Source organism: Denticeps clupeoides, chromosome 14 (genome assembly GCF_900700375.1).
Source record: "Denticeps clupeoides chromosome 14, fDenClu1.1, whole genome shotgun sequence".
NCBI classification, from domain to species: Eukaryota; Metazoa; Chordata; class Actinopteri; order Clupeiformes; family Denticipitidae; genus Denticeps; species Denticeps clupeoides.
In genome coordinates this window covers 7,326,940-7,351,859 of record NC_041720.1, presented here as the reverse complement: position 1 = coordinate 7,351,859, position 24,920 = coordinate 7,326,940, and the positions used below count along the sequence as shown (strand labels likewise).

The window sequence follows — 24,920 nt, the reverse complement described above, 5'->3', positions numbered from 1 at the left end:
GGGAGATTCCGAAGATCTTAGTCAAGCACTGATATAGATCACAGTATATAATCAAAATTATTATGATTATTATTCTTTTTTAAGACCCATTGAGAAACTTTTATTGAACTCTGCTCCTTGTCCTTGTTAGGGCAATGATTGACTGAAGAGTGAAATCTATTATTTGTCTTATTGACGGCTTGAAAGACACAAAGCCCACCAAACCACTTTTATACCGTGGCTGGTTGTACCACAATATGGACACGTACAAAGCCCTCTTAATATGTGTCCTCTGTGCAGGTAAGAAATCAATTCTTGGTATTACTCTACTACTTTAATATAAAAAGACAAAAAGCAGACATTTTGACTGAATAAAAGGCAAGATTCTGATCTGCTGCGCTTTGATGGTGACCCTGCAATTGTGTCTTGTGGAGTAGAATGGATACTAATTGCTGATTTATTAAGTTCCTTAAGTAGGCATTTCTTCTTTTTTACTGAATAGGAGAAATTAATTCCTCAAAAATAAACATGAGGTTTTGAATTTGCGGGTCTTATGTTTTTGATGTGATGTGACCTTGTAATTCTCTAAGAATCACCAAATAGATGTTTTGCAAATTGATGCTGATGCTCAAGGGCTGTGTGTTGAAGTGCCTGCAGCGTGGTCAGATCCTCTAGACGAGTACCTAAAGACAGATGGGGCCTGGATTATTGCGTTGTTTAAACGGACTTACACTGTGAAGACAGCTGCTGAATGTGCGGACAAATGTAACGCCGAAACAGCCTTCACCTGCAGGTACATAACAGTGGAAAATGGCTTTCATCATTTACATTTATGATTTTTTTTATTCAGAGTGACCTCCAGTCGGTTGTTACAGGGACAGTCCCCCTGGAGACACTCAGGGTTAAGTGTCTTGCTCAGGGACTTTGTGGTCTTCTGGTTCATAGGCGAACCCACTAGGCTACTACCACCCCATTCATGACATGACTCAAGGAACATATTTCAACAGGTTTTCATGCTTGTTACTTGTATTTCTCCTGTAGGTCCTTTGTGTACATAGATAAGGACCAAGAGTGTCTGACAATACCAGCAAATTCAAAAATTGACATGGTGTTGCGCAGGATGAGCTCGGCACTATTTGAGAAAAAACGTAAGTAAGCAAACAGTAAGGATAAGCTGATTGGTGACCTGTAATAATAACTCAAAATGATGCATTTAAAATTTAGTATACATGTATTGGGTTAATATTCAATCTGAGTTCTGCCAGAGTAAGGTTCACCCTTGCATCAGTAAATGAACAACAGAGGTGAAAGGGATTTTACAATATAAACACAGACGATCTTTTTTGGTTCTTCTTACACCCCATTTGCAGTTTCACTCCCTTCATTGAAAATTCTTTCTGATATGATGTTTCCCGACTGTGAAATCTGTGACAAGAAATTTTCTATGTGAGAGGTCAGCAATATTGTCAGGTTTATAGAGTGGAAAACTGCTTCTTATGGATTTTATTGTTAATTATTTTGTGGTTACGTTTTTCTACAAAGTCAGTGCATATAATAAAACAATATATAATGCAATATAGTTGCATGAAACATCTTGAACACAGAACTGATCCTGCTATGTTTCATTTGTTCCTCACTCAGTGTACTTAAAAGAATGTGTAGATGGCATCGGCGCTGATTACAGAGGAACAAAATCCAAAACAAAGTCCGGAAGGAGGTGTCAGCGATGGAGTGCCAAATTCCCGCACGTACCTAAGTATGTACCTTTTCCTGAGACTATTCAGTGTCCTTGTGTGTTGCCCTGAAGGGTCTCTTTCATCCTCACTATTTATAAGGTGTAGATGCTAGATGAGAAATTGTGTTTTAGTTGTAAATAGGTTTTTCTTGTACCAGCATGACACCTGAGAAATATCCTAAAGCAGACTTGGAGCAGAACTTCTGTAGAAATCCAGACAATGATCATAGAGGGCCCTGGTGCTACACCACAGATCCAGATAAACGATGGGAATCGTGTGACATCCAAAGCTGTACAGGTGCCAGAACGTTGTGAAAAATGGGTCTTGTGATAGTGTCAACATGCGATGGCAGTAATAGACTTTCTGTTCTTCAGAGGAATGTATGGTGTGCAGTGGGGAAGACTACCGGGGCAAGATCTCACAAACCGAGTCAGGATACACCTGCCAACGCTGGGATTACCAATCCCCACACAACCACGGTTACCTTCCTGAAGCGTAAGCATTTATAGTTTTTTTTGTCTTGAGGGACTGGTTTCAACATTTATTAATATCATGAATCTAAATTACAGGCTTCCTGACAAATATCTTGAAGAGAACTATTGCAGGAACCCAGATGGGGAGCCCAGGCCTTGGTGCTTTACTACTAACTCCAAAAAGCGCTGGGAATTCTGCGACATTCGTCGCTGCAGTGAGATTCTGCCGCCATCTTGCACTCTCTTCACAAACCTTGAACTTAGTTAAATGTTGTTCTCCACCTTCTTCCAGCATCTGAGCCTCCCACCATTGAACCTGAGCTCAACTGCACCACAGGTGACGGCAATTCCTACAGGGGCACAACTGCGGTCACAACTTCAGGGAAAACTTGCCAAAGGTGGTCGTCTCTAACACCTCACAAGCATGTGCGAACCCCAGATAACTACCCATGCAAGTAAGATTTGCATCATGACGCTTGTGACACCATCACGCAGGAGCTTGTTAGAAATACGTGACCCAACGTCTTCTCATTGCAGAGACCTTCAGTCGAATTACTGCAGAAATCCTGATGGAGAGAGAAGCCCCTGGTGCTATACCACTGACCCCGACACTCGATGGGAGTACTGCAGCATTCCAACCTGTGGATCTGAACCTCGGCCTGGTTGGTTACCAACAACAGACGCTATTTGTTATTCATGTACATGCCCTGTAAATACTGAAGAGGGAATGAGCCGTGATGCCATTATGGTTTCTGTGTCCAAGCTACAGTGCTGTGAGGTTTTAATAGATCCAAGTACACTGCCTTCGTTGTGTCGAGAAAGAGAAGATGGAAAAAAGTTGTGCTTTGGTTGCTTCCCATTAAATAGCGGAAATTGCCAAATATTGTTGTAGTTGCAGGTGGTGGTTGAACCAAGGTGGTTGAACATGACATTAGATTGTTCAACCGGGTTGGAAGTGAAACCGTACATGGCGCACTAACTACTTCCTACTTGTGGGACTAATAAAGAATCATCTTATTCCATGATATGCACCCCTTAGAGGAACCAGTCATTCCTCAAGTAGAGGACTGCTATGAAGACAATGGAAGCTCTTATCGTGGGGCCATGTCAGAGACAGTCAGTGGGAAGAAATGTCAGTTCTGGTCTTCCATGCTTCCCCATCGTCATGACAAGACCCCTCAGCGATATCCAAACGCGTAAGTCAAGCAAACACGAATGCTCAGCATTGCCTTCTGTAGATTCATTATAGGAAGCGGATTGTTTTTGACTTTGCACCCTCAGAGACCTGAGGAGGAACCTGTGCAGGAATCCAGTTGGTGACCGTGCCCCATGGTGCTACACCACAGACCCTTTAGTCCGATGGGAGTATTGCAAATTGGAAAAATGCTCAGCAAATGTAGGGAAGCCAACAGAGGTCTCCAACCCTGATCTGTCCACCCCATCTCCAGGTGTCAATGTTATTTTATGACTGTTAACAGTACTATGACTATTAACAATTAGGGGGCAGTGGTGGTTCAAATCCCAATCCGCAAAGGTGCCCCTGAGCAAAAGCACCGTCCCTACACACTGCTCACCGGGCGCCTGTCATGGCTGCCCACTGCTCACTAAGAGTGATGGGTTAAATGCAGAGGACAAATTTCACTGCGTTCACCGTGTGCTGTGCTGCTGTGTATCACAAGTGACAATCACTTTCACTTAACAAGTAGTCTTGTGTTGTTGAGTGTTGCACCATGGTCTCATTACACTGTCCACTTAACTTATTAGGAAAGTTATATAAAATTTATTTCTAAGAACAGATATATTTCTTCTGTATTTAGACTGTATGAATGTAAATGGGGATGATTATAGAGGTTCAACATCCAAGACAGTGATGGGCATCACTTGCCAAGCTTGGGCATCAATGAGACCCCACCAGCATGCAAGTTTCACCCCTGAAACACATCCTGACAAAGGCCTGGAAGGAAATGTAGGTGATGCACTTAAATCTATGACTTGACAGCCCCAAATTCTCAATCATGTTATTCCATATTTTCATTCAATGTTTGTGACAAGCAATGCAGAAACCCTGACAACGATGCCAATGGACCCTGGTGTTACACTACCGATGTAGTCAAGAAATGGGACTACTGCCATATTCCAGATTGTGGTGAGAACGACTTTTGACCTAAGACATAACAGCTATTTCCTCAATGGTGAAGACACTAGGTGGATAAAAATCATTTGAACAATTACATTAATTTTCAGATAAACTTTGATACTTTGCACAGTATGGCAAGAAAGTATGAGCATGATTGCTGGTCTTCTGATATAAATGATCAAAAGAAATCATGACATGACATGATGTATGAATACACAGCCCAAAAGAAATGTGGACAGCCCAAGACAACTCCAATGCGATGCTATGGTCGGGTTGTTGGAGGCTGTGTTTCCAAACCTCACTCCTGGCCTTGGCAAATCAGTCTGCGGACCAGGTACCCACCTTTCCTGCCTCGTGAAGCATCCTCCATTTCAAGCCTCTGCAGCAGGAATAGAAGCGTGTCACGACTCTGTTTATTACTTCTAACAGCGCTGGTGTGCACTTCTGCGGAGGAACTCTCATAGCCCCACAGTGGGTCCTCACGGCTGCACATTGTCTGGAGAGGTGGGAGCCTTCAAGCAAACTCCATGCTAAACTCCATGCCACATCTAACATTTTATTCACTCTTCCAAGGTCTCCAAGGCCATCTTCATACAAAGTTTACTTGGGAACCCACACACTCAGAGCAACTGAACAATCCAAGCAAATACGTGGGGTTCAAAAAATCATTCTTGAACCAACTGGGAAAGACATTGCTCTTCTCAAGCTGGACAGGTATTTGTAATAGTTCTTCATTTTGTTGTTTTTCGTTGTGTCTTAACTTGTGGGTAGAGATAAGGTCATATGAATCGACACCCACTTCCTGGCAGCCATCATTTAGAATCTAAAGTACCCTTATTGTGGGTACAAATTTATGCAAATTTTTATAAAGTCTCCGAATGTGTTTTGAAAGCAGTTGATTCTGGTGTCTTGATTTCAGGCCTGCGGTCATTAACGATAAGGTTTTGCCAGCGTGCTTACCTCAGAAGGATTACGTTGTGCCAAGCAAGACCCCGTGCTATGTAACAGGATGGGGTGATACTCAAGGTGCACTAGCTACTTATGAACAATGCCAAAGTAACTCATGTATTCATTACAGTGCCCCTCTGTTATATAAACAAATACAACTTATGCTGATTGCACAGGAACCGGCGGAGAAGGGATGCTGAAGGAAACTGGGTTCCCGGTGATCGAAAATAAGATTTGTAACCAGCCCACCTTTCTGAGTGGGCGGGTAAAGGATCATGAGATGTGCGCAGGGAACATTGAAGGAGGAAGTGACAGCTGCCAGGTGAGGACACATGAAATGCACCATGTTTCATGCAGACAGTGCAGAAGTTAACAGCGGTTTGTTTATCTGTCTCAGGGGGACAGTGGAGGACCACTTGTATGCTACTCTAAGCAGACCTTTGTCCTTCAGGGGGTGACATCTTGGGGGCTTGGCTGTGCCAACGCAATGAAACCTGGAGTGTATGTGAGAGTGTCTAAGTTTGTTGACTGGATTGATAAAGAAATTGCCAAAAATTAGCTGCGTCACACCTTCAAATTCAGATGGATATTTCTCTACAACAGTCACAACCCTGACATGACACGAATAAGGAATAATGAATTTGATGACTTTTTGACTCCCGCCACCTACCTAAAGACCATGTAAACCCACTCCATGATCACTGTGGGGTCTCTTGTACTGCCAGACCGGGGGAAAAGTGCTCATGGACAGTAGGAGGAGTTGAAGATCTCAATAAGATCAAGCATCCTTCTACAACAGTACACCATCAGAGGTCTTGTGTGGTCCATGCTATGTGCTATGCCAGTGTCGCCATCGGTATAAAAACCTTTTTAAAAGTGGCCTTTTGTTTAGAATTTTACTTCCGTGTGGTATAGTTTGGCCAACATTGACGGAGTGTTCATGATTAGTAAATTCTGTTTACACTAGAGGACATTGGTCTTTTGATGCTGATCATTAACCTTGATTGATTATACTGGGAGAACAAATGTACCTCAGTGTTTATAATAAAAGCAATGTATTTCTCATATGCTCTTTTGAACAGATTTATGCTTATTGGACAGTATTCTTGTTGTTACTATTTTGAATAATTATGCTTAAGTACTATTAGTGTATATTTTGCATCTTAAATTTTTATCAGACAGAGCAAACCCTAGAAAGCCAGTTTTCTCTACTGGGATTAAAAGAAATATGTTTTAAAAATGCAATATTAAAAGAAAAAGAGGGGAAACGTGGTTTTAGGCAACCATGACAAACAAGTCCTGATCTCTGCTCTTTGTCCCTGCAAGGACAATGATTGATTTGAGAGTGAAATCTATCTATTTGTCTTACTGACACTGTTTAAAAGCCACAAATCCCATCAAAGAGCTGGGATACAGTGGATGCTCGTGCCATAGCATGGATGTGTACAAAGCCCTCGCAATATGTCTTCTTTGTACAGGTAAGGAAGGCATCACATCAAACATAAATTACATGTTATTATTTATTTTAGTCAAATACATAATTTTACCATGCAGCCCTTAACTTGTATAATTTCTTTAATATCTGCTAATGATTCATTTGTGCAGATGTTCACACTGTTTAGTATGCCGATAACACTGGATTCATATGATGTCTACAGAGGGAAAAAAACTATGAATTCAGTGGTTCATAATGTTGAAAATGTATGTTTCATTTAGGATTGAAGCTATGCATTTAATCTCGACAACAGTGCTACATGGTAAAATCATTATGTGAATTAAATGAAAAGATTTGATATTGAGACATATTATAGAAGTAGTATTTTCAGTATTTCTGTTTTATTAAGCTTTGTATTACTGAAAATTAAGATTTTCTTTCATTTCACAATAGCATTTTAAGTGTAAAACGGTAATGTGCGAGGACCAAACCTTGATGTTCTTTATTTTTAAAAATTGCACAAGTCGGAAAGCACAGGTCGTCAACTTAGGTCGTCTTTTATGTCTGCCTAATGCTGCTGCTGACCTCCGCCCTCTCAGCATGAGAATAAATACAGAGAATAAATATGTATGTGTATGTGCCTACGTGGGCTGAGGTTGTATGTGGGGGAGGATGTGAGGTTAGCAAACAACTACCACACATTAAGCCGGTAAATCAGCATGGCAGCACAAAAATCAATCAATTCTTGCATCTACAAACCATGTTTTATGTTTGCTTTTGATTGGCTAAGAGGAGTTTATTTAAATATTATCTTGATTTACGGGTAGTAACGTGTCTTTCATCCATCTGCATCAGAATGTTGAATGAAGCTGGGTGGAAGAACTGTAAATGAAAAAGGATTATTGATGAAACTACATACCTGTCATTTTTGCTGTAGTTTGCTGTCCTTATTATGGAAAGTATTAAATTCATGAATATTTCAAGGTAAATGACACAGACAATACTTAAGTTTAAAAATATTTTATTTCGTCTCAGTCACAGTAAACATCATTAGAAAAGACAACGTTCAGATAAGTTCATATCTTCAGTGCTTACAGTGATGGTTACTGAAATGTTATCATGTGTCACAAGCCCCAGTGGCCTAATGGATAAGGCACTGGCCTCCTAAGCCAGGGATTGTGGGTTCGAGTCCCATCTGGGGTGGGGATTTTTTTTTTAAACAAATTAGTCATTTAAAATATTTATTTATTAAGTACCAAATCCTTTTTGAAACATTTACTCATTTAGGACAAGATAAAGTGTACCCATCACACCTATATGGTGATCTGGTGTGTTGTTACCCGCAGGCAGCTGAAAAACTGTTGCAGTTTGCAGTTTGACAGCATTGTGCTCCCAGCCAAACAATGTATGAAAGTTCTTGAACGAACTTTCAGTTGGGTGGCTGTGTTTTAAAGCCTGTCAACTCTGGGAATGTAACTAAAAGATATATTTATAAGTTGGCCTTTAGGATTTGAGTGTCCAAAGCTGATGATGCTTTGAAACTTATTAAGTTGAAACTCAGTTGTGTATAGTGTTAAAATTTTACAACATTTCTGTAGAAATAAAAAAAAATTATACAATTATATATATCTGTTGTCTTTCTTTTATACCTAAAGTTTCTGGAACACTGTCAGATCCTCTAGACGAGTACGAAAAAACAGATGGGGCCTGGATTCTCATGCTGCTTAAAAGAACTTACACTGTGAAGACAGCTGCTGAATGTGCTGGTAAATGCGATGCAGAGGCAGCCTTTACTTGCAGGTACACACCCGGCCCTATATATCCATTTGTAGCAGAGGAACTATTTACTTGTAACATGAAATTCACACTTCTTCTACCAGGTCCTTTGTATATGCAGAAAAGGACCAAGAGTGTCTGACAATACCAGCAAACTCAAAAATCGAAATGGTGTTGCGCAGAATGAGCTCCGTGCTGTATGAGAAAAAATGTAAGTTTGCAATGATTAAAACTCATTGAATAACACTCATACCCAGTGCCTGTCATGTCATTAATTTCAATAAATGCAAATAGTACAGTATGTGCTCAAGATTTGTTTCATTGGTTACATACATTTCTAAAAACATTAACATAAAAAAAAACATAATTTGCCCAGAAGGAATGAAACACACTTAATAATTTGCACTCAAGTCATACACTTGATGTCATCACACCATTATAAATAACAATAAAATTATATAAATATAAATGACAATAAAATTATAAATGTGTGAGTTTTTAACGTGTTTCATTTTATTCTTTCACTCAGTGTTCCTGAAGGAATGTGTGGATGGCACTGGCACCAATTACAGAGGGACAAAATCTAGAACAAAGTCAGGGAAAGTGTGTCAACGATGGGATTCAAAATTTCCCCATGTGCCTAAGTATGGCTAATCTTTATTATTTTTCTCATTTTGACTTATCGCTTCACAGACTTACTGCTTTTGAGAAATGTTTGCTTGTGAGTTAAGAGGTACTGTTACATCTAAAACGTAGAAGCATTAGATTTTTTAATCCTGATGAAATGAGTGTTGTGACTAGGTAGAATATAAACAATATGACATTGTTTCTTAATTTGGCCATAACTTATGGTTATATTGCTCATTCATATTTTGTATTAATTATTAGAACTAATTAAGCGCTACTAATGTGTTCCATTACAGCATTACTCCTGAAAAATATCCTAGAGCAGACTTGGAGAAAAACTTCTGTAGAAATCCAGACAATGATGCTGCTGGACCCTGGTGCTACACCACAGATCCAGAAAAAAGATGGGAAACGTGCGAAGTCCAAAGCTGCTCCGGTAAGTCTTGTTTATTGGGAATTTATTGGGAATCGGGGAAATAACTGACAATGTATTGAATCCTTCAGAGGAGTGTATGGTGTGCAGCGGGGAAGACTACCGGGGCAAGATCTCTAAAACAGAATCAGGATTCACCTGCCAACGCTGGGATTCCCAAACACCACACAATCATGGTTACCTCCCTGAAGCGTGAGTGACAACCAGGGCCCATCTCACTAATACACAATTTCAACAGTTTCTATGGCTTCTGGTTTTGTGGAATTGATTTCACTCTCTCTCTATGGTTAAAACTGGAAGTCTTCCAGATAAATACCTGGAACAGAACTATTGCAGGAACCCGGATGGGGAGCCCAGACCTTGGTGCTTCACAACAGATGCCAATAAGCGCTGGGAATTCTGCAATATAGCCCGCTGCAGTGAGTCTCTCCTTCTAACTCCCAGGCTTGTTGCCTTCCACATCATTGATGAATGAAGTATACTACATTTCTAAATACTTTTTCTGTTCTCTGCATAATCTGACTCTCCCAGCTGCCGAGCCTCCAACTGTGGTGCCACAGCTCACCTGCAGTACAGGTGATGGACGTTCATATAGGGGAACTATTGCAGTGACCGTTTCAGGCAAAACATGCCAAAGCTGGTCATCACAAACACCTCATAAACACATTCGAACTCCAGAAAACTACCCATGCAAGTAAGACAACGTTCATGGGGCCTCCAATACATTGTGTCTTCTCTTAAAAATGACTCAAAATCACATAATTTATCTATTCATTGGTAATGTGAAATTGAGATATGTACTTCCTGTTATGGTTTGTCCATTGCAGAGGTCTTGAATCCAACTACTGTAGAAATCCCACTGGTGAGAGAAGCCCCTGGTGCTACACCACTGACCCCAACACTCGATGGGAGTTTTGTGAAATTCAGACCTGTGGATCTGAACCTCGACCTGGTCAGAACCCATCATTGTATTCAGAAATTTTACATTTACAACAACACAGACAATTTATCACAAAATTTTGTCAGAACAGAGGATACTGACCCAGAGACATTAATTTGACTTTTAGAGGAACCAGTTATTCCACAAGGAGATGACTGCTTTGAGGACAATGGAAGCTCCTACCGCGGTGCCACATCAGAGACCATCAGTGGGAAGCAATGTCAGTTCTGGTCTTCCATGCTTCCTCATCGTCATGACAAGACCCCTCAGAACTTTCCAGCTGCGTAAGAAAAACCTAGTTTGTGTTACTCTTCAACTGGTTTGTCACCTCAGACATTTAAAGTGAACTGTGAAATGTGTTTGTGCTCCAATTGTCCTCCATCAGAGACCTGAGGAGGAACCTGTGCAGGAACCCAGATGGTGACCGTGCCCCATGGTGCTACACCACGGACCCTTCAGCCCGCTGGGAGTATTGCAATGTGCAAAAATGCTCTGCTAAGCCTTCAGATTCCAATCCTAATCTGTCCACCCCAGCTCCAGGTGTGGGAATATTTAAATAGTTCAAACATCACACACAACTTGATGGAAATATTATTAATTTCAATTAAAAATAAAGACATATTAAATTAAATGGATCTATGCATGCCATATTGCATTAAGATTGTAAGGTGGGAAATGGAGCTGACTATCGAGGTGCAATATCCATGACTTCAATGGGGATCACCTGCCAGGCTTGGTCTTCAATGACGCCCCACTACCATGGGAGTTTCACACCCGAAACACACCCTGACAAAGGCCTGGAAGGAAATGTAGGTGATGAATGGAGCGCAGATATTTCGACATGAGGCACAAATGCAGTAATTAAAGGAAATATGTTCAGCTAAAGTCTCAACTGAATGGTAACAACGTAGTGATGACCTATACAGACAAGCAAACAGGGAGATAGCAAAGGCAGGGGCTTAAATAATGCAGTCAATTAAGAGAAAAAAATCAGGGCTACAACAAATGGCAAACAGCATATGGTACCACGTTGGTTTTATTAATTTTACGTTGTTATATGTCTATGTACTTTCAATGTGTTCATGTGATTAGCAATGCAGAAACCCTGATAATGATGTGAATGGACCCTGGTGTTACACTACCGATGTCAACAAGAAATGGGACCACTGCAAAATCCCAGACTGTGGTAAGGTGGTGAAGGATGAAAACATTGCTCAATAGTTAGTACAGTATGATGGAATTAGGTCTTGAAGTGCTCTGCTACTTTGTGAACTACGACTGAAATCCTGAAATGTCATTCAAACTCAAGTAATCTAATGATGTGTATCAGTGAACGAACTGGAGTGTGGATCGCCAAAAACCATGCCCGCACAATGCTTCGGGAGGATCGTCGGAGGCTGCGTTTCCAAACCTCACTCCTGGCCCTGGCAAATAAGTCTGCGGACCAGGTACGGCTACTTGTTCGTTCTCCATTTCCCATCTCATCTCATTACAATGACAATAAAGATATTCTGATTCCTGATTCCTGTTTGCAGCACCGGGGTACACTTCTGTGGAGGAACTCTCATTGCTCCAGAGTGGGTGCTGACTGCTGCTCACTGCCTAGAGAGGTGAGATGTTGTATTAGCATGATCAAAAGTTGTGGAAATGGTCATCACTTGTCATTGTCATAGCTTCTCTTCTCGCTTTCAGATCTTCACGGCCATCCGCCTATAAAGTCGTATTGGGAATTCATTCGGAGAGAGCAACTGAAGCGTCTAAGCAAGAGCGGAATGTTCAAAAATTGGTTCTGGAGCCGACAGGAAAAGACATTGCTCTTCTCAAGCTAGATAGGTGAAGTAATAGTTACAGCTTAAAACTTGAGCCAACACTAAAGAACAGAACGACTGATCTGTGCTCTTCTGTTCTGTGATTTTCAGACCAGTGATTATTAATGATCAGGTTATGACTGCATGCTTGCCTGAGAAGGACTACATTGTCCCTGGAAAAACACCTTGCTATGTAACTGGATGGGGGGACACAAAAGGTATGGCTCTTATTTTGCAATGTAGCCTATTAGTAGTTATGACAACAGAGTACAAAGTTACGAATCCCCCTTTTCCTGGACGGGTAAACAGGAACTGGTGGAGAGGGACTTCTGAAAGAGACCGGCTTCCCTGTTATTGAAAATAAGATTTGTAACCAGCCTGGCTATCTCAGTGGGCGGGTAAAGGACCACGAGATGTGCGCAGGAAACATTGAAGGAGGAACGGACAGCTGCCAGGTGGGATAGAAATCATAGATTTCTTCTTTGTACATCAAACATAAAAGAACTGTAATTCAGAATTGTCTAAATGTTTCATTCTTTCAGGGGGACAGTGGAGGACCACTGGTTTGCTACACTCAGCAGAGATTTGTCATTCAGGGTGTGACATCTTGGGGACTCGGCTGTGCTGAGGCAATGAAACCCGGAGTGTATGCGAGAGTGTCTAAGTTTGTTGACTGGATTGAAAAAGAAACTGCAAAAATGTAATTGTCTCATTTAACCCAAAATCACAGAATAAACTGTTATACTGTTGTTTCATATGCATTGAGGCCTTTGTTTTAATGCTTGAACAATTAATAACAGGCTGTTGTAAGAGTCTCATGGGCATTTTATGTGAACCTTAACTTGATTTCATGGTTTTTTTTGGAAGGATTGAAATAAAGGTGCTTCGGTTGGTGAATCACTTTAAAGGTGAAATTTTCAGTATAATAAATGCACACACACTCGTGTCTCCAGACTACTAATCACCGAATTGTCACACAGAGCACCTAGTCACGATCCAATTATGCCATCTTTAAAACCTCATCGGTGTTTTAAGAAAACTCATGAATGGTCTTCTTCTCCAATGGCATTACACAATGGGTCTTTGGATTAGGAATGAAACGAGTTGACCAAATGAACAGATAAAGGCTAAACGTCAATCTTTATTCAGGTTAATTTAACTGTTCCCTGCAGCAAAGGATTTCTAATAAAACATATAGAATTATTAGAATGATGTTCAGACCATTCTCATTCAAGGATAAATGAGTATATAGTGAGGATCAGTAATGTGACGTTTCCATGGGTATCTATTATATACACAGTAAAAGAAACTGCAAATTGTGTGTGGAATACAGGACATTAGTCTTTTGCTGTTGATGATTAACATGAATCGATTGATGCAACTAAGAGGAGAAAAACAGGCTGATGGAAATTTGAATTTGAAAGTGCATTTAAGTGTTTAAATTTCATACAACAATATGCTTTTTTTTGTTCGGAATTATTGCAATATTGAATGGTTGTTATTTTTATGTTTGAGTATTTTTCTGTCTGTGGGAGACAGAAAGATAAATGGATAGATTATTTACTCTAACTGTGGGTTGTATGGAATCACAACGGGACATGATATAATCATCAATTTAAGGGAAATGAAACTTCAAATCCAATAGACAAACAAATCCTAATCTCTGCTCTTTGTCCTCATAAGGAGAATCATTGATTTGAGAGAACCTATTCGGCTTAAAGAGACATAAATGCTTACGCTGGATAGTTGTGCCACATCATGGACGTGTACAAAACCATTGCCATATGTGTTCTCTGTTCAGGTAAGAAAGAAATCAAACAATCATATATATTATTTATTCTTGCTTGGTGGATTTGGAGAAGAAGTTGAAATGTAAACATTATTTGAACTTAATTAACTAAGATTGGATCCAGAAAACAGTGGATTCAGTAAAATATATCTTATGGATCGTGACTAAAGTGTTGTGAATGTTATTCTGATTGTTAATTTTCAACTAAAGTATAGGGTCTTCCGTTTGTAATTTCTAAAGTTCCGGTAGCACAGTCGGATGTTCTAGACGAGTATGTAAAGACAGATGGGGCCTGGATTCTCACATTAGCTAAAAGGACTTACACCGTGAAAACGGCTGCTGAATGTGCAGACAAATGTGACGCAGAGTCAGCCTTCACCTGCAGGTACAACCCGAAGGCATTCATGTTATGGACATAACTCATATTTCAATTCACATTTCATTTCCTTGTTCTTCTACAATGTTATAGGTCATTTATACATGTAGAAAAGGACAAAGACTGTCTGACTATACCAGCAAACTCAAAAGTTGAGCTGGTGTTGCATGGAATGAGATCAGCACTATTTGAGAAAAAATGTAAGTTAGCAAACGTAAAAAAAATATATATAATACCTGCATTCCTGAAATTAATTCAGATCTCTCACGCAATAAAAAATAAGTAATTTAAATAAACGTTATATTACTACTTTCAGTGTATTTAAAGGAATGTGTGGATGGTATCGGCACCAATTACAGAGGAACTAAAACCAAAACCAAGACAGGAAGGACATGTCAGCAATGGAATGCTAAAGTTCCTCATGTACCTAAGTATGATTCCTGTTTCACTACATTCTCGATCAAACACTACAGTTCCACTTAGCAGGAAAACAAAACCATATGAAACGTAATGTGTTTCAGCATGACCCCCGAGAAATATCCTAAAGCAGACCTGGAGAAGAACTTCTGTAGGAATCCAGACGGTGACGCTTCAGGGCCCTGGTGCTACACCACAGACCCAGAAAAAAGATGGGAATCCTGTCAAGTCCACATCTGCACAGGTACCATAGGTATCATATGTGACAATCACTTCACTTTACTTTACTTTATAGTGTGCACTGACCTTGACTTGACTTACTACTCATTTGGATATTTGAAACAACCTTCTCAGCTTTGAATTTCCTTTCTGTAAGCTAAAAGACCATATTTTGTACCTCAGATGAATGTATGCAGTGCAATGGAGAGGACTTCCAGGGAAAGATCTCACAAACAGAGTCAGGGCTCACCTGCCAACATTGGGATTCCCAAACACCGCACGACCATGGTTACTTTCCCACTGCGTAAATGTAACCATCTCACTAGTCTTCAAACCCTGACAACATCCATTGTTGGGGGATTGGCATTAGCATGGTCTAGTTCATAATTATGTCTGGGATTGGTGTGTAATCTTTAAATTACAGGATTCCTGATAAACGCCTTGAAGAGAACTACTGCAGGAATCCTGATGGGGATCCCAGGCCCTGGTGCTTCACCACTGACCATAAAAAACGCTGGGAATTCTGCAACATTCCCTGCTGCAGTAAGAGTTGCCTTCTTTCCTTACCTCCTTTCACCCTCTGCCTGTACGGATACTCAGTATATGCCCAGTATGTCCAGTTGCTCTTGCATGATGCCATCTCATCTGCAATACGCTTTCTCTGCCATTCTCACCCTTGCAGCTTCCGAGCCGCCATCAGCTCCAACTGAGCTGACGTGCAAGGATGATGGCAGCTCCTACAGGGGGACAGTTGCAGTGACAACTTCTGGAAAAACCTGTCAAAGATGGTCAACTCAAACCCCTCACAAACATGGACAAATTCCAGACAACTACCCATGCAAGTAAGGTTTTGATTCCTTTTTTGTGGGTTTAAGTAAGCACTTAAGTACTGTAGTTCGATGGATGCCAGAGAGATGTAGTTCTGTGTTTTCATCTGATGTAATCTGCAGAGGTCTTGAATCAAACTACTGCAGAAATCCTAACAATGAGAAAAAACCCTGGTGCTACACCATCGACCCCAACACTCGATGGGAATATTGCCATGTTCCTTTGTGTTCACCTGGTCAGTCAACACCAACCAATAAAATGACTGTGTAATGAATTAATTTAACAGGCTAAACTGTGTGAGAACTCATCCTAACTCAGATATTTGTCTCTTAGAAGACACAGTCATTCAGCAAGCTGGCGACTGCTACGAGGACAATGGAAGCTCCTACCGCGGTGCCACATCAGAGACCATCAGTGGGAGGAAGTGCCAGTCCTGGTCTTCCGTGCTTCCTCACAATCACAACAAGACTCCTCAGAACTACCCACAAGCGTAACCATGCAGATAAATGTATATTCAACATATGTTTAACCTATGATAGGCAGCCAATCATGATTCCGTTTGGCTGTGCATCCTTCAGAGACCTTAGGGATAACCTGTGCAGGAACCCAGATGGTGACCGTTCCCCATGGTGTTACACTGAAGACCCCTCAAAGCGCTGGGAGTACTGCAAGGTGGAAAAATGCTACACTGGCACGGTGAAGCCTACAGAAACAGTGATGCATGCTGAGCCCACTGCTTCTGAACCTTCCACAGCCGATCTAGGTTTGTATATATATATTTTTTGATGATACAATATTACAAAAAAAACCTCAGTATAACTTTTTGTGTTAAGACTGTAAGGTCGGAAATGGGGCTGATTATAGGGGCTCTGTATCCAAGACTGTGAAAGGGGTCACCTGCCAAGCTTGGGCATCAATGATACCCCACCATCATGGGAGTTTTACCCCTGAAACACACCCAGCCAAAGGCCTGGAAGGAAATGTGGGTGGGAAAAATAATCTAAATATGCATGTGATGGACACTGTAATGTGCCAATTTTCTGACTGTGCTTTATTCTAAACAATTAGCAATGCAGAAACCCTGATAAAGATATTAATGGTCCATGGTGTTACACCACTGATGTAAATAAGAAATGGGACTATTGCCCGGTTCCAGTTTGCAGTAAGTAGACACACATCACAAACAGAAATTATGTTATTTGTTATTGTTTACAAGTGAAAATGAAGCGATTGTCATTGTGAAACACAGCTGCATGGCACAGGGTGACACAACAAAATGTGTCCTTTGCATCACCCTGAGTGAGCAGTGGGCAGCCATGACAGGTGCCCAGGGAGCAGTGTGTGGGGACGGTGCTTTGCTCAGTGGCACCTCAGTAGCACACAGGCCAACATTAGGAGATAATATAGATTTGTATCACTTTTTAAAAAACGTTCACAGTAAATTATTTATCTCCTTGTGAGCTTTTACTGGGTTCCTACTTGCGATTCAGAAGATCTGAGTGGCACTGTGTTTGCTAGCTAAGTCCCAGTTAAGATTTGCAAATTGAAAGAACGATGACAAAAGTTGAGGTTAGGAGATCAAACACAGGAGTTTGCATATGACATGTATATATAAGGGGAAAAATGCAGTCACCATACATTACAGTACTCCATTGTAAATAAAAAAAAAAGTGCCACTGTTTCCAGCAAGGTCAGTTTTCTCCATCTTTTTGGTTAGATGGCACTGAAGGCAAAAGGTTCATCTTTATGTTGTTTGAAACCTTTATCTCAACTTAATTTGTACCGTACTAACAAATTATGGCATGAATTGTATATCAGCAAACCAGAAGTGTGGACAGACCCAGGCTGTATCCAAACCATGTCCACTCTGGATTTTTGGAGGTTGTGTTTCCAAGGCGCATGCCTGGCCCTGGCAAATAAGTCTGAGGACCAAGTAAGACCAGTGATATTATATCACCAACAACAGTTCTTGTAGGACCCGCAACATGATACATTCTAACCCATGTATCCATTCCTGACTGCAGCACTGGTGTGCATGTGTGTGGAGGAGCTCTCATTGCCCCCCAATGGGTCCTCACTGCTGCTTATTGTCTACAGAGGTCAGCAATTTAGCAGCTATTGACAGCTATAAGCTTAAATCAGTAGAATTGATATTATCAAGTTCCCTTCATTTTACTGAACAGGTCAACATGTAGTTCTGTGTTGTGTGGTTCTCACTCAGCTCTTCACAGCCAAACTCTTACAAAGTGAGCTTGGGAATACATTCCTTAAGGGCAACTGAAGAATCCAGGCAAGAGCGTGGCGTTCAAATGCTGTTTCTTGAACCAACCGGCAAGGACATTGCTCTACTCAAGTTAGACACGTAGGATCCTATTTAATCATCTTTTCACTGGATTTTGATCTATTGAAACTGTACAGTTTGCTTAACATAATGGAGTCAAGCAATGTTCTAACATTGCAAATTAAATGTAAGCATCATTTACAAATTTGGACAAAGTCAGAATGTTCAATGAATCTTCTATGATTTCAGCCCTGCGATTATCAACGATAAGGTAAATTTTGCATGCTTGCCCAAGAAAGACTCCATTGTGCCAGCCTCTACAGAGTGCCATGTGACTGGATGGGGTGAAACACATGGTATGATAGTTCACATAATAATTATGGCAAAATGCACATCAAGTCATAATAATATTGTAAGTTTGAAAATATAAGCCCTCAAATAGATCCTTTTCATACTTTTGAAGATGTCCTGAGAACACCATGTTCCTCATTATGACAAAAAAAACATTGAAGATATGAAACATGGAGATATGAAAAAGTATATTATCCAATCATTTCTATTTGTTTAATGGTTTATCACAATTTTTGGTATATATGATTGTGGACTTTTAAAGGAGATGGACTTCTGAAGGAGACTAAGCTCACAGTCCTCGAAAATATGATCTGCAACGAGCCTGGGTATCTGAACGGGAGGGTGAGAGATCATGAGATGTGTGTGGGAACTGACATCTGCCAGGTAGGGGTGCTAGAAATGGGTGTGTCACCCACCAAAAGACAGCAGAGTTCCTCACAGTAAGCGCTGTTCTGTTTCTCTGTCTCAGGGGGACGCCGGAGGACCCCTGGTATGCTACTCTCAGCACAGTTTTGTCCTTCAGGGTGTGACATTGTGGGGGCTCAGTTGTGCTCAGGCAATCAAACCTGGGCTGTATACCCGGGTGTCTAGGTTTGTTGACTGGATTGAAAGAGAAATGCAGAATAATTAATCACTTCAAATCAACTGTAAACAGCATGTTTGATCTTTTAGTAACTGTGATGCCACTACTTATTCAAGAGGGTAATAAATAAGATTTCATACATCATCACATGTCAAATACAGTCTACCAGGACATACACGTTCCTGCAACTCCTAAACTTCCTTTGGGTTTTGAAACAATGCATTAATGCAAAATGCAAAAAAACGTGCATTACAGTACTTCATCGTAAAATAAAAACACGTGCCGCTGTTTTCAGCAAGGTCCGTTTTCTCCATCTTCTCGGATGGATGGCACCGAAGGCAGAAGGTTGATCTGCTGCGGACCTGCTATGGGATCTTCTTTATTCCTGAAACGCGAAGAGGGTCTCACAAGTTCACTGTTCAGAAAAGCTGCAGCGGTGCTATTTAGCGAAACGTGGAGCGATTTACTACCTGTCTGGGTGCTCAATGTCATCGATGGTCTCTGGTAGTGGCATGCCCTTAGTCTCAGGCAACAGCAAGACCAGTCCTCCAGCAATAATTGCCAGAAACCCTGTGAACGACAAACGGAATGTCAATGTAATCAATCGTTATTTGTCGCCTAGTGGCCACGCTTACAAATCTCAATACTATGCTGCGCTCTGGCATTTCCTTTACTAGGCAAACTAGGTGACTTTCATCAACACACACCAAAAATGATGATTGGCAGCGCCATCCAGATCACTGCGAGCCTGTAGAGCAGGAAGGGTGCAAAAATCCCGCCGACGTCGGAAAGCGTCGAGCACACGGCCACACCCAGGTTTCTGGTGAAAAGAAACAAGAGTCCAACAAAGTCCTAATGCAGTGTTTTCAGGGCGTGGCCGCTAATGAGATGAAACGCTCACCTGACAAAGGTGGGGTAGAGTTCTGCATTCACAAACGTCACCATCTCGAACGCCATGGTGATGCCCAGCCTTCCCACGCAAGCCACCGCGATTTTAAACCAGTGCATGTCTTGTCAGAGAGTGAGAGAAGGCACGGCTCATCGAACCGCCGATTTGTCACGCTACTGCAACGCAGCCGCTCATCACGCGCTGCTCAAACTCACCGTCCGGTACGAAGACTGCAATGAGGCAGGCTAAGCCAGAGCCGACGTTCGCAACCGCGTACGGCCATCGGCGGCCAACGCGTTCGATCGTCACGAGGATGAAGAAGGCAGCTGGGAACTCCACCAGCCCGGTGACGACAAAGTCCATGTAGACGTTCCCTCCTTGAATCCCCAGAATCATGATGAGGCCTGCGTAGACCACGGCGCACGTGAACCTGGAGGGCGGCACAGATCCCGGAGAATGAAAAGGTTCTGCCGGGTCTTCCGCGGTTTTATGGCGGCGGGCTCACCAGCTAAATGACAGGATGAACGTGTGCTTCCTCATTTTTGGTGTCCTGACCAGGTCCATTAAGGAAGCCTTTGCGCTGTCCACCCTTTCATCTTTCAGACTCTGTAAGATGTGCAGGAATTGCAAGTTCACACCATTCAAATGTTCCTCACGTGAGGGAATGAATGAGATTTGGACAAACCTCAATGTTCTTGGTGAGGGTTTTCTTGTTTTCCTTTGCTATCGCTTTTGTCACCTCTGCTGCCTTTTTGGAATAGTTCTGGGACAGCAGCCATCGTGGAGACTCAGGAATAAGCCTGAAAAACGTGTTCTGCGTTTGTTCTACATACCCAAACCCCATCAATTGTACGGCAAGCAAGATGTTCCCAAATATATTACAATATTCTGTCCATTAATATTTTCATTTGTGCGCTGTCTGTAGCCATTCATATGGTTTCCTATGAAGTAAAGCGCAGTGGTTCATGGGAGACTGTTTGCAGTCCACTGATGTCTGAGGTCCAGGTTATTTTTTTTATAGGAAATGGTGCTTGTACTATGTGTAACCGTTTAGGAGAACCTTAAACTGTCGGCTGAATCGCTTCTCAGCTTAATTACTGAATAAATAAGAAAAGAAAGCGGTCTGACCAGTAGTAGGACATGAATAGTATGTAAGGGGCAGTGATGGCCACTTGTATCCATCGCCAGTCAGTAATGAGGTAGGCAACGAGGGGCAGAAACATCAGGCCCACGCTGAAGAAAAACTGGAAGATGATTCCCACAGTCTTGCGGTGCTCCACTCCCACCAGTTCTGTTACTGTTAAAAGCAGCAAATCAGGAAACCTTACACACTGAACAAGCATGATCAGCACTCATTTTTATGATTGTTAATAAACATACCTTCTCATTCAGTGTGTTTTCTTTATCTTCATGACCATTTACGTTGGTAGATTCTCACTGAAGGCATCAAAACTATGAATGAACACATGTGGAGTTATGTACTTAACAAAAAGTGGAGACCTGGCCTCCACAGACACCGGACCTGAACCCAGTCGAGATGGTTTGGGGTGAGCTGGACCGCAGAGTGAAGGTAAAGGGGACAACAAGTGCTAAACACCTCTGGGAACTCCTTCAAGACTGTTAGAAAAGCATTTCAGGTGACGACCTCTTGAAGCTCATCGAGAGAATGCCAAGAGTGTGCAAAGCAGTAATCAGAGCAAAGAAACTAGAATATAAAACATGTTTTCAGTTATTTCACCTTTTTTTGTTAAGTACATAACTCCACATGTGTTCATTCATAGTTTTCATGCCTTCAGTGAGAATCTACCAACGTAAATGGTCATGAAAATAAAGAAAACACATTGAATGAACTTTTGGCCTGGAAATACGACATGTTTCCATTTGAGTGCACTTGTGAAATACATATTTATGCTGTACATGTAATTTCCTCTCCTACTATATCCTATTCTTTTTTAGTACCCGGCGGGGTCTTGCACAAGCACTTCAGTGTTCCTCCATACATATAGCAATAAAGAAACCTTGAACCTTGACCCTGGAACTGCATTTACTGCAGTGATATTTTCTTTCTTTAAAGGTCCACCTTAAGCTGTCCCTTTGTTGACAAATTCTGAGATGATAAGTAATATACATGTAATAACAAGAAATTGTTGTAATTGTGTTCCTAATGAGCAATGAGAAATAAAAGTGACTTTCTTACTCAACACAAAGCCAGCCACCCACTGACCCTTCACACCAAAGCCATAAAGGATCCGGAAAACCAGTACGGCAATGTAGTTCGGAGCTACTGCCACTAGCACCCCAGAAATGATGGCCAGAAGGTTGCACAACAAGAAAACAAGCTTGCGGCCAAATCTAGAAAGAGAAAATGGGCATGTGGGTGAAATGGATATTCAATGTATTCATGAGAGTAAATAATAATTTTCCAGTCAATATAACCATTAACCAGAGCAGCCTTGCCTGTCCGCCAGATATCCAGATGCAAAACTGCCTCCCAAGAAGCCAACATTGAGGGTCGCCTGGTACATGTCCACTAACCAGGCATCTGCACACACCAGGTCAAACTGTAACCGGCAGAAATGTGGTCAGTCCCAGCGACACACGGACTTCTGTCATGCTGTCACGGCATAACGTATCTAAAAAAAACTGCATGCCTTTAAAAAGGTCCTTTATTTTGGTTATTTCATTACCAACCCTTAAGCTCCAACCAAGATCTAACCAAATAAATTCATTCTTAGTCCTTTATTGTGATTTTTTTTTTATTTACCACAATTGTAATAGATTTCTGGACTAACTACATTTAAGTAATTAAGTTACGAAAAACTAAGTACCTTTTTTCACTATATACAGTACAGGCCAAAAGTTTGAATAGATTCTCACTGAAGGCATCAAAACTATGAATGAACACATGTGGAGTTATGTACTTAACAAAAAGTGGAGACCTGACCTCCACAGTCACCGGACCTGAACCCAATCCAGATGGTTTGGGGTGAGCTGGACCGCAGAGTGAAGGCAAAGGGGCCAACAAGTGCTAAACACCTCTGGGAACTCCTTCAAGACTGTTGGAGAACCATTTCAGGTGACGACCTCTTGAAGCTCAGAATGTAACTAGAATATAAAACATGTTTTCAGTTATTTCACCTTTTTTAAGTACATAACTCCACATGTGTTCATTCATAGTTTTGATGCCTTCAGTGAGAATCTACTAATGTAAATGGTCATGAAAATAAAGAGAACACATTTGAATGAGAAGGTGTGTCCAAACTTTTGGCCTGTAACATAAAGTTTTTTTTTATTGCACTTCTTTATCCCGTAACATCTGACCTTTTTCTAATGCACCTCTGCGACCCCAAACACGCACTGGCCACTTTCACGCCTACTAACGTGGACGCGTGAAAAGCAACGCGCCGCTGCGCAGACAGGCGAGCGGGGCGGCGTCGCACCTCTGTGACAAACGAGCGCCGTCCCTCGTAGTCGTACACCCAGCCGTGGCTGCAGGGGACAGTGGGGTCCCCGGTCAGGTTGGCGCCGTCGCACGTCAGGCGCGTCCCGTTCCAGCGCTCGTACCCGCGGCACCGGCTGTCGCCGGGCGGCGCGAGGGCGCGCGTGTCCCGCGGGCGCCAGCCGCAGCCCTCCCGCACGCGTTCGACCGCGGGGTGGCGGCACCAGTGGTCCGGGGTGAAGCCCTGGAACACGATGCCCACGTACACGCCGGACCAGGGCATGGCGGCCAGGCACAGCAGCGCGAAGATGCGCTTCTGGTAGCGGCCGAACGTCCCGGCCTCCTCCAGGATGTCGTCGAAGGTGCTCATGGCCGGGCGTCCAGGATCGTTGCACTGGCGGGCAGACCGACCCTGGATCTCGGTTAAAGCCGCGCGTTACTCATTAATGGTGTCGGTGAAGATCAACCCCAACGCGGCCTCTCTCGGGCACAAATTAAATCGTTTAAAACAACGCCGAGAAAGTCGTTCTGTTGCCGTTCAGCGGGGTTGCCAGGTGACGAGACGACTAAGCAACAGTTGCAAAATACGGCAAGACCCGCATGTGTTAAAAAAGTAATGGGACTGCTTATGAAAAAATGTACCTAAAGTACACTGTTCAAGTCAGATGTGTATGTTATCAAGCCAATATACAATCCATAAATGTACATAAGATTTGATAAGTAAAAGTGAGATCAAACTATGAGCGTCTAAGTAAAAACTGATTGTTTCTTAAACATCTGATTATCACAAAGCTAACTGTATAAACAAATCTTAGATCCAGAAAGTTTCGACTTCATCTCTCTCTCTCTCTCTCTCTCTCGGGCACAATTTAAATAGTTTAAAACATGGCCCCTAGATTGCGCCTAATTGTGAACAGACTGTCAGGCTGCAGAATAAAACTTTTACATAACAAATGCAAAGTCGCTTATTATTGACGGACATGGCAACCCGGGGCGCAGGAGATCCTGCTGCGGTAGAAGACGCGTAATGGAGGGTCTGCAGTCTGGGAACAAGGCGTCACTGCACATAGACCCAGCCCTAAACATCCGCGGCTATCCGAATTTCTATAAGCGAAAAAACAGGGGCGGGGGGGCGTTTTTAATAAGCGAACATGGCAACTATGTTGTACTGCAGTGTAGTTCGGCGCTGCCGTGACGTCTGTCCGGCTCTTTCATTTTTTTTACTTACCGTGGTTAAAATAGAAAGTTTTGACTGCTTACGCCTCGGACAAAACGCCACCACATGCAGCCATGTTGGCGCTGGTGTACGGGGACAGTTCCTGACCAACAGGTGGTGCGACAAGGTCTTACGAGTTTACGTGCAATTAAACAACTAAATTAAGCAATTAAAACCACTAAAAACAACGATCAAAGTATATATATATATAAACATTATGCAAATTACGATTATTATTTT

At 42.0% G+C, this 24,920-nt stretch overlaps 4 protein-coding genes and 1 non-coding gene across 7 annotated transcripts; 4 read left to right on the top strand and 1 right to left on the bottom strand.

Annotated features, from left to right (window-relative positions):
* The first annotated feature begins 236 nt into the window (after positions 1 to 236).
* LOC114763661 (plasminogen-like) lies at positions 237 to 5,832 on the top strand. Its single transcript, XM_028953426.1, has 19 exons — positions 237 to 279; positions 628 to 772; positions 1,021 to 1,127; positions 1,621 to 1,735; positions 1,873 to 2,012; positions 2,090 to 2,210; positions 2,285 to 2,403; positions 2,481 to 2,643; positions 2,726 to 2,850; positions 3,228 to 3,384; positions 3,470 to 3,636; positions 4,006 to 4,154; positions 4,241 to 4,334; positions 4,545 to 4,659; positions 4,755 to 4,829; positions 4,899 to 5,039; positions 5,245 to 5,351; positions 5,450 to 5,595; positions 5,671 to 5,832. Exons 1-19 carry the CDS (start codon positions 237 to 239, stop codon positions 5,830 to 5,832), a joined length of 2,391 nt encoding a protein of 796 aa, XP_028809259.1.
* An 838-nt stretch (positions 5,833 to 6,670) lies between these two features.
* LOC114763571 (plasminogen-like) lies at positions 6,671 to 13,189 on the top strand. The gene is made up of 19 exons (XM_028953332.1): positions 6,671 to 6,751; positions 8,364 to 8,508; positions 8,589 to 8,695; positions 9,014 to 9,128; positions 9,408 to 9,547; positions 9,616 to 9,736; positions 9,845 to 9,963; positions 10,076 to 10,238; positions 10,372 to 10,496; positions 10,612 to 10,768; positions 10,870 to 11,024; positions 11,145 to 11,293; positions 11,577 to 11,670; positions 11,815 to 11,932; positions 12,020 to 12,094; positions 12,177 to 12,317; positions 12,404 to 12,510; positions 12,602 to 12,747; positions 12,835 to 13,189. The coding sequence occupies exons 1-19, from the start codon at positions 6,709 to 6,711 to the stop codon at positions 12,994 to 12,996; spliced, it is 2,382 nt and encodes a 793-aa protein (XP_028809165.1). The 5' UTR covers positions 6,671 to 6,708; the 3' UTR covers positions 12,997 to 13,189.
* trnar-ccu (transfer RNA arginine (anticodon CCU)) lies at positions 7,839 to 7,911 on the top strand. The gene has a single exon. It is a non-coding gene; the product is annotated as a tRNA-Arg (tRNA).
* Positions 13,190 to 14,979: 1,790 nt separating the features above from the next.
* Positions 14,980 to 19,083, top strand: LOC114763659 (plasminogen-like). The gene is made up of 12 exons (XM_028953425.1): positions 14,980 to 15,118; positions 15,277 to 15,397; positions 15,518 to 15,636; positions 15,776 to 15,935; positions 16,044 to 16,156; positions 16,255 to 16,411; positions 16,500 to 16,684; positions 16,755 to 16,903; positions 16,990 to 17,083; positions 17,946 to 18,020; positions 18,816 to 18,879; positions 19,023 to 19,083. The coding sequence occupies exons 1-12, from the start codon at positions 14,980 to 14,982 to the stop codon at positions 19,081 to 19,083; spliced, it is 1,437 nt and encodes a 478-aa protein (XP_028809258.1).
* slc22a2 (solute carrier family 22 member 2) lies at positions 18,725 to 24,829 on the bottom strand. Of its 3 annotated transcripts, none has more exons than XR_003742353.1 (12): positions 23,466 to 24,829; positions 22,483 to 22,586; positions 22,223 to 22,377; positions 21,154 to 21,322; positions 20,711 to 20,825; positions 20,531 to 20,631; positions 20,241 to 20,455; positions 20,038 to 20,146; positions 19,844 to 19,956; positions 19,607 to 19,706; positions 18,970 to 19,521; positions 18,725 to 18,883 (listed from the first exon to the last, which is right to left on the bottom strand). XR_003742353.1 is itself a non-coding variant. In XM_028953334.1 (12 exons), exons 1-11 carry the CDS (start codon positions 23,832 to 23,834, stop codon positions 19,428 to 19,430), a joined length of 1,644 nt encoding a protein of 547 aa, XP_028809167.1. In that variant the 5' UTR covers positions 23,835 to 24,829; the 3' UTR covers positions 18,725 to 19,153; positions 19,420 to 19,427. The 3 variants fall into 3 exon arrangements, 2 of the variants coding, with proteins under 2 accessions (XP_028809167.1, XP_028809166.1); XM_028953334.1 differs by having other exon boundaries at positions 18,725 to 19,153; positions 19,420 to 19,521; XM_028953333.1 differs by having other exon boundaries at positions 18,725 to 19,521.
* Positions 24,830 to 24,920: the final 91 nt, after the last annotated feature.

Bases quoted from the DNA above. Each gene is read 5' to 3' on its own strand.
- LOC114763661 (XM_028953426.1), top strand. From the start codon at position 237: ATGGACACGTACAAAGCCCTCTTAATATGTGTCCTCTGTGCAG. The intron at 2,211-2,284 runs GTAAGCATTTAT...TCTAAATTACAG, and splicing joins CACGGTTACCTTCCTGAAGC to GCTTCCTGACAAATATCTTG. The intron at 3,385-3,469 runs GTAAGTCAAGCA...TTGCACCCTCAG, and splicing joins CCTCAGCGATATCCAAACGC to AGACCTGAGGAGGAACCTGT.
- LOC114763571 (XM_028953332.1), top strand. From the start codon at position 6,709: ATGGATGTGTACAAAGCCCTCGCAATATGTCTTCTTTGTACAG. The intron at 9,737-9,844 runs GTGAGTGACAAC...TAAAACTGGAAG, and splicing joins CATGGTTACCTCCCTGAAGC to TCTTCCAGATAAATACCTGG. The intron at 11,294-11,576 runs GTAGGTGATGAA...TCATGTGATTAG, and splicing joins ACAAAGGCCTGGAAGGAAAT to CAATGCAGAAACCCTGATAA.
- LOC114763659 (XM_028953425.1), top strand. From the start codon at position 14,980: ATGACCCCCGAGAAATATCCTAAAGCAGACCTGGAGAAGAACTTCTGT. The intron at 15,936-16,043 runs GTAAGGTTTTGA...TGTAATCTGCAG, and splicing joins CCAGACAACTACCCATGCAA to AGGTCTTGAATCAAACTACT. The intron at 16,685-16,754 runs GTTTGTATATAT...TTTTGTGTTAAG, and splicing joins ACCTTCCACAGCCGATCTAG to ACTGTAAGGTCGGAAATGGG.
- slc22a2 (XM_028953333.1), bottom strand. From the start codon at position 23,834: ATGAGCACCTTCGACGACATCCTGGAGGAGGCCGGGACGTTCGGCCGC. The intron at 22,378-22,482 runs GCAAGGCTGCTC...TTCTCTTTCTAG, and splicing joins TCTGGATATCTGGCGGACAG to ATTTGGCCGCAAGCTTGTTT. The intron at 20,456-20,530 runs GTGAGCCCGCCG...GCCGCCCTCCAG, and splicing joins TTCATCCTGTCATTTAGCTG to GTTCACGTGCGCCGTGGTCT.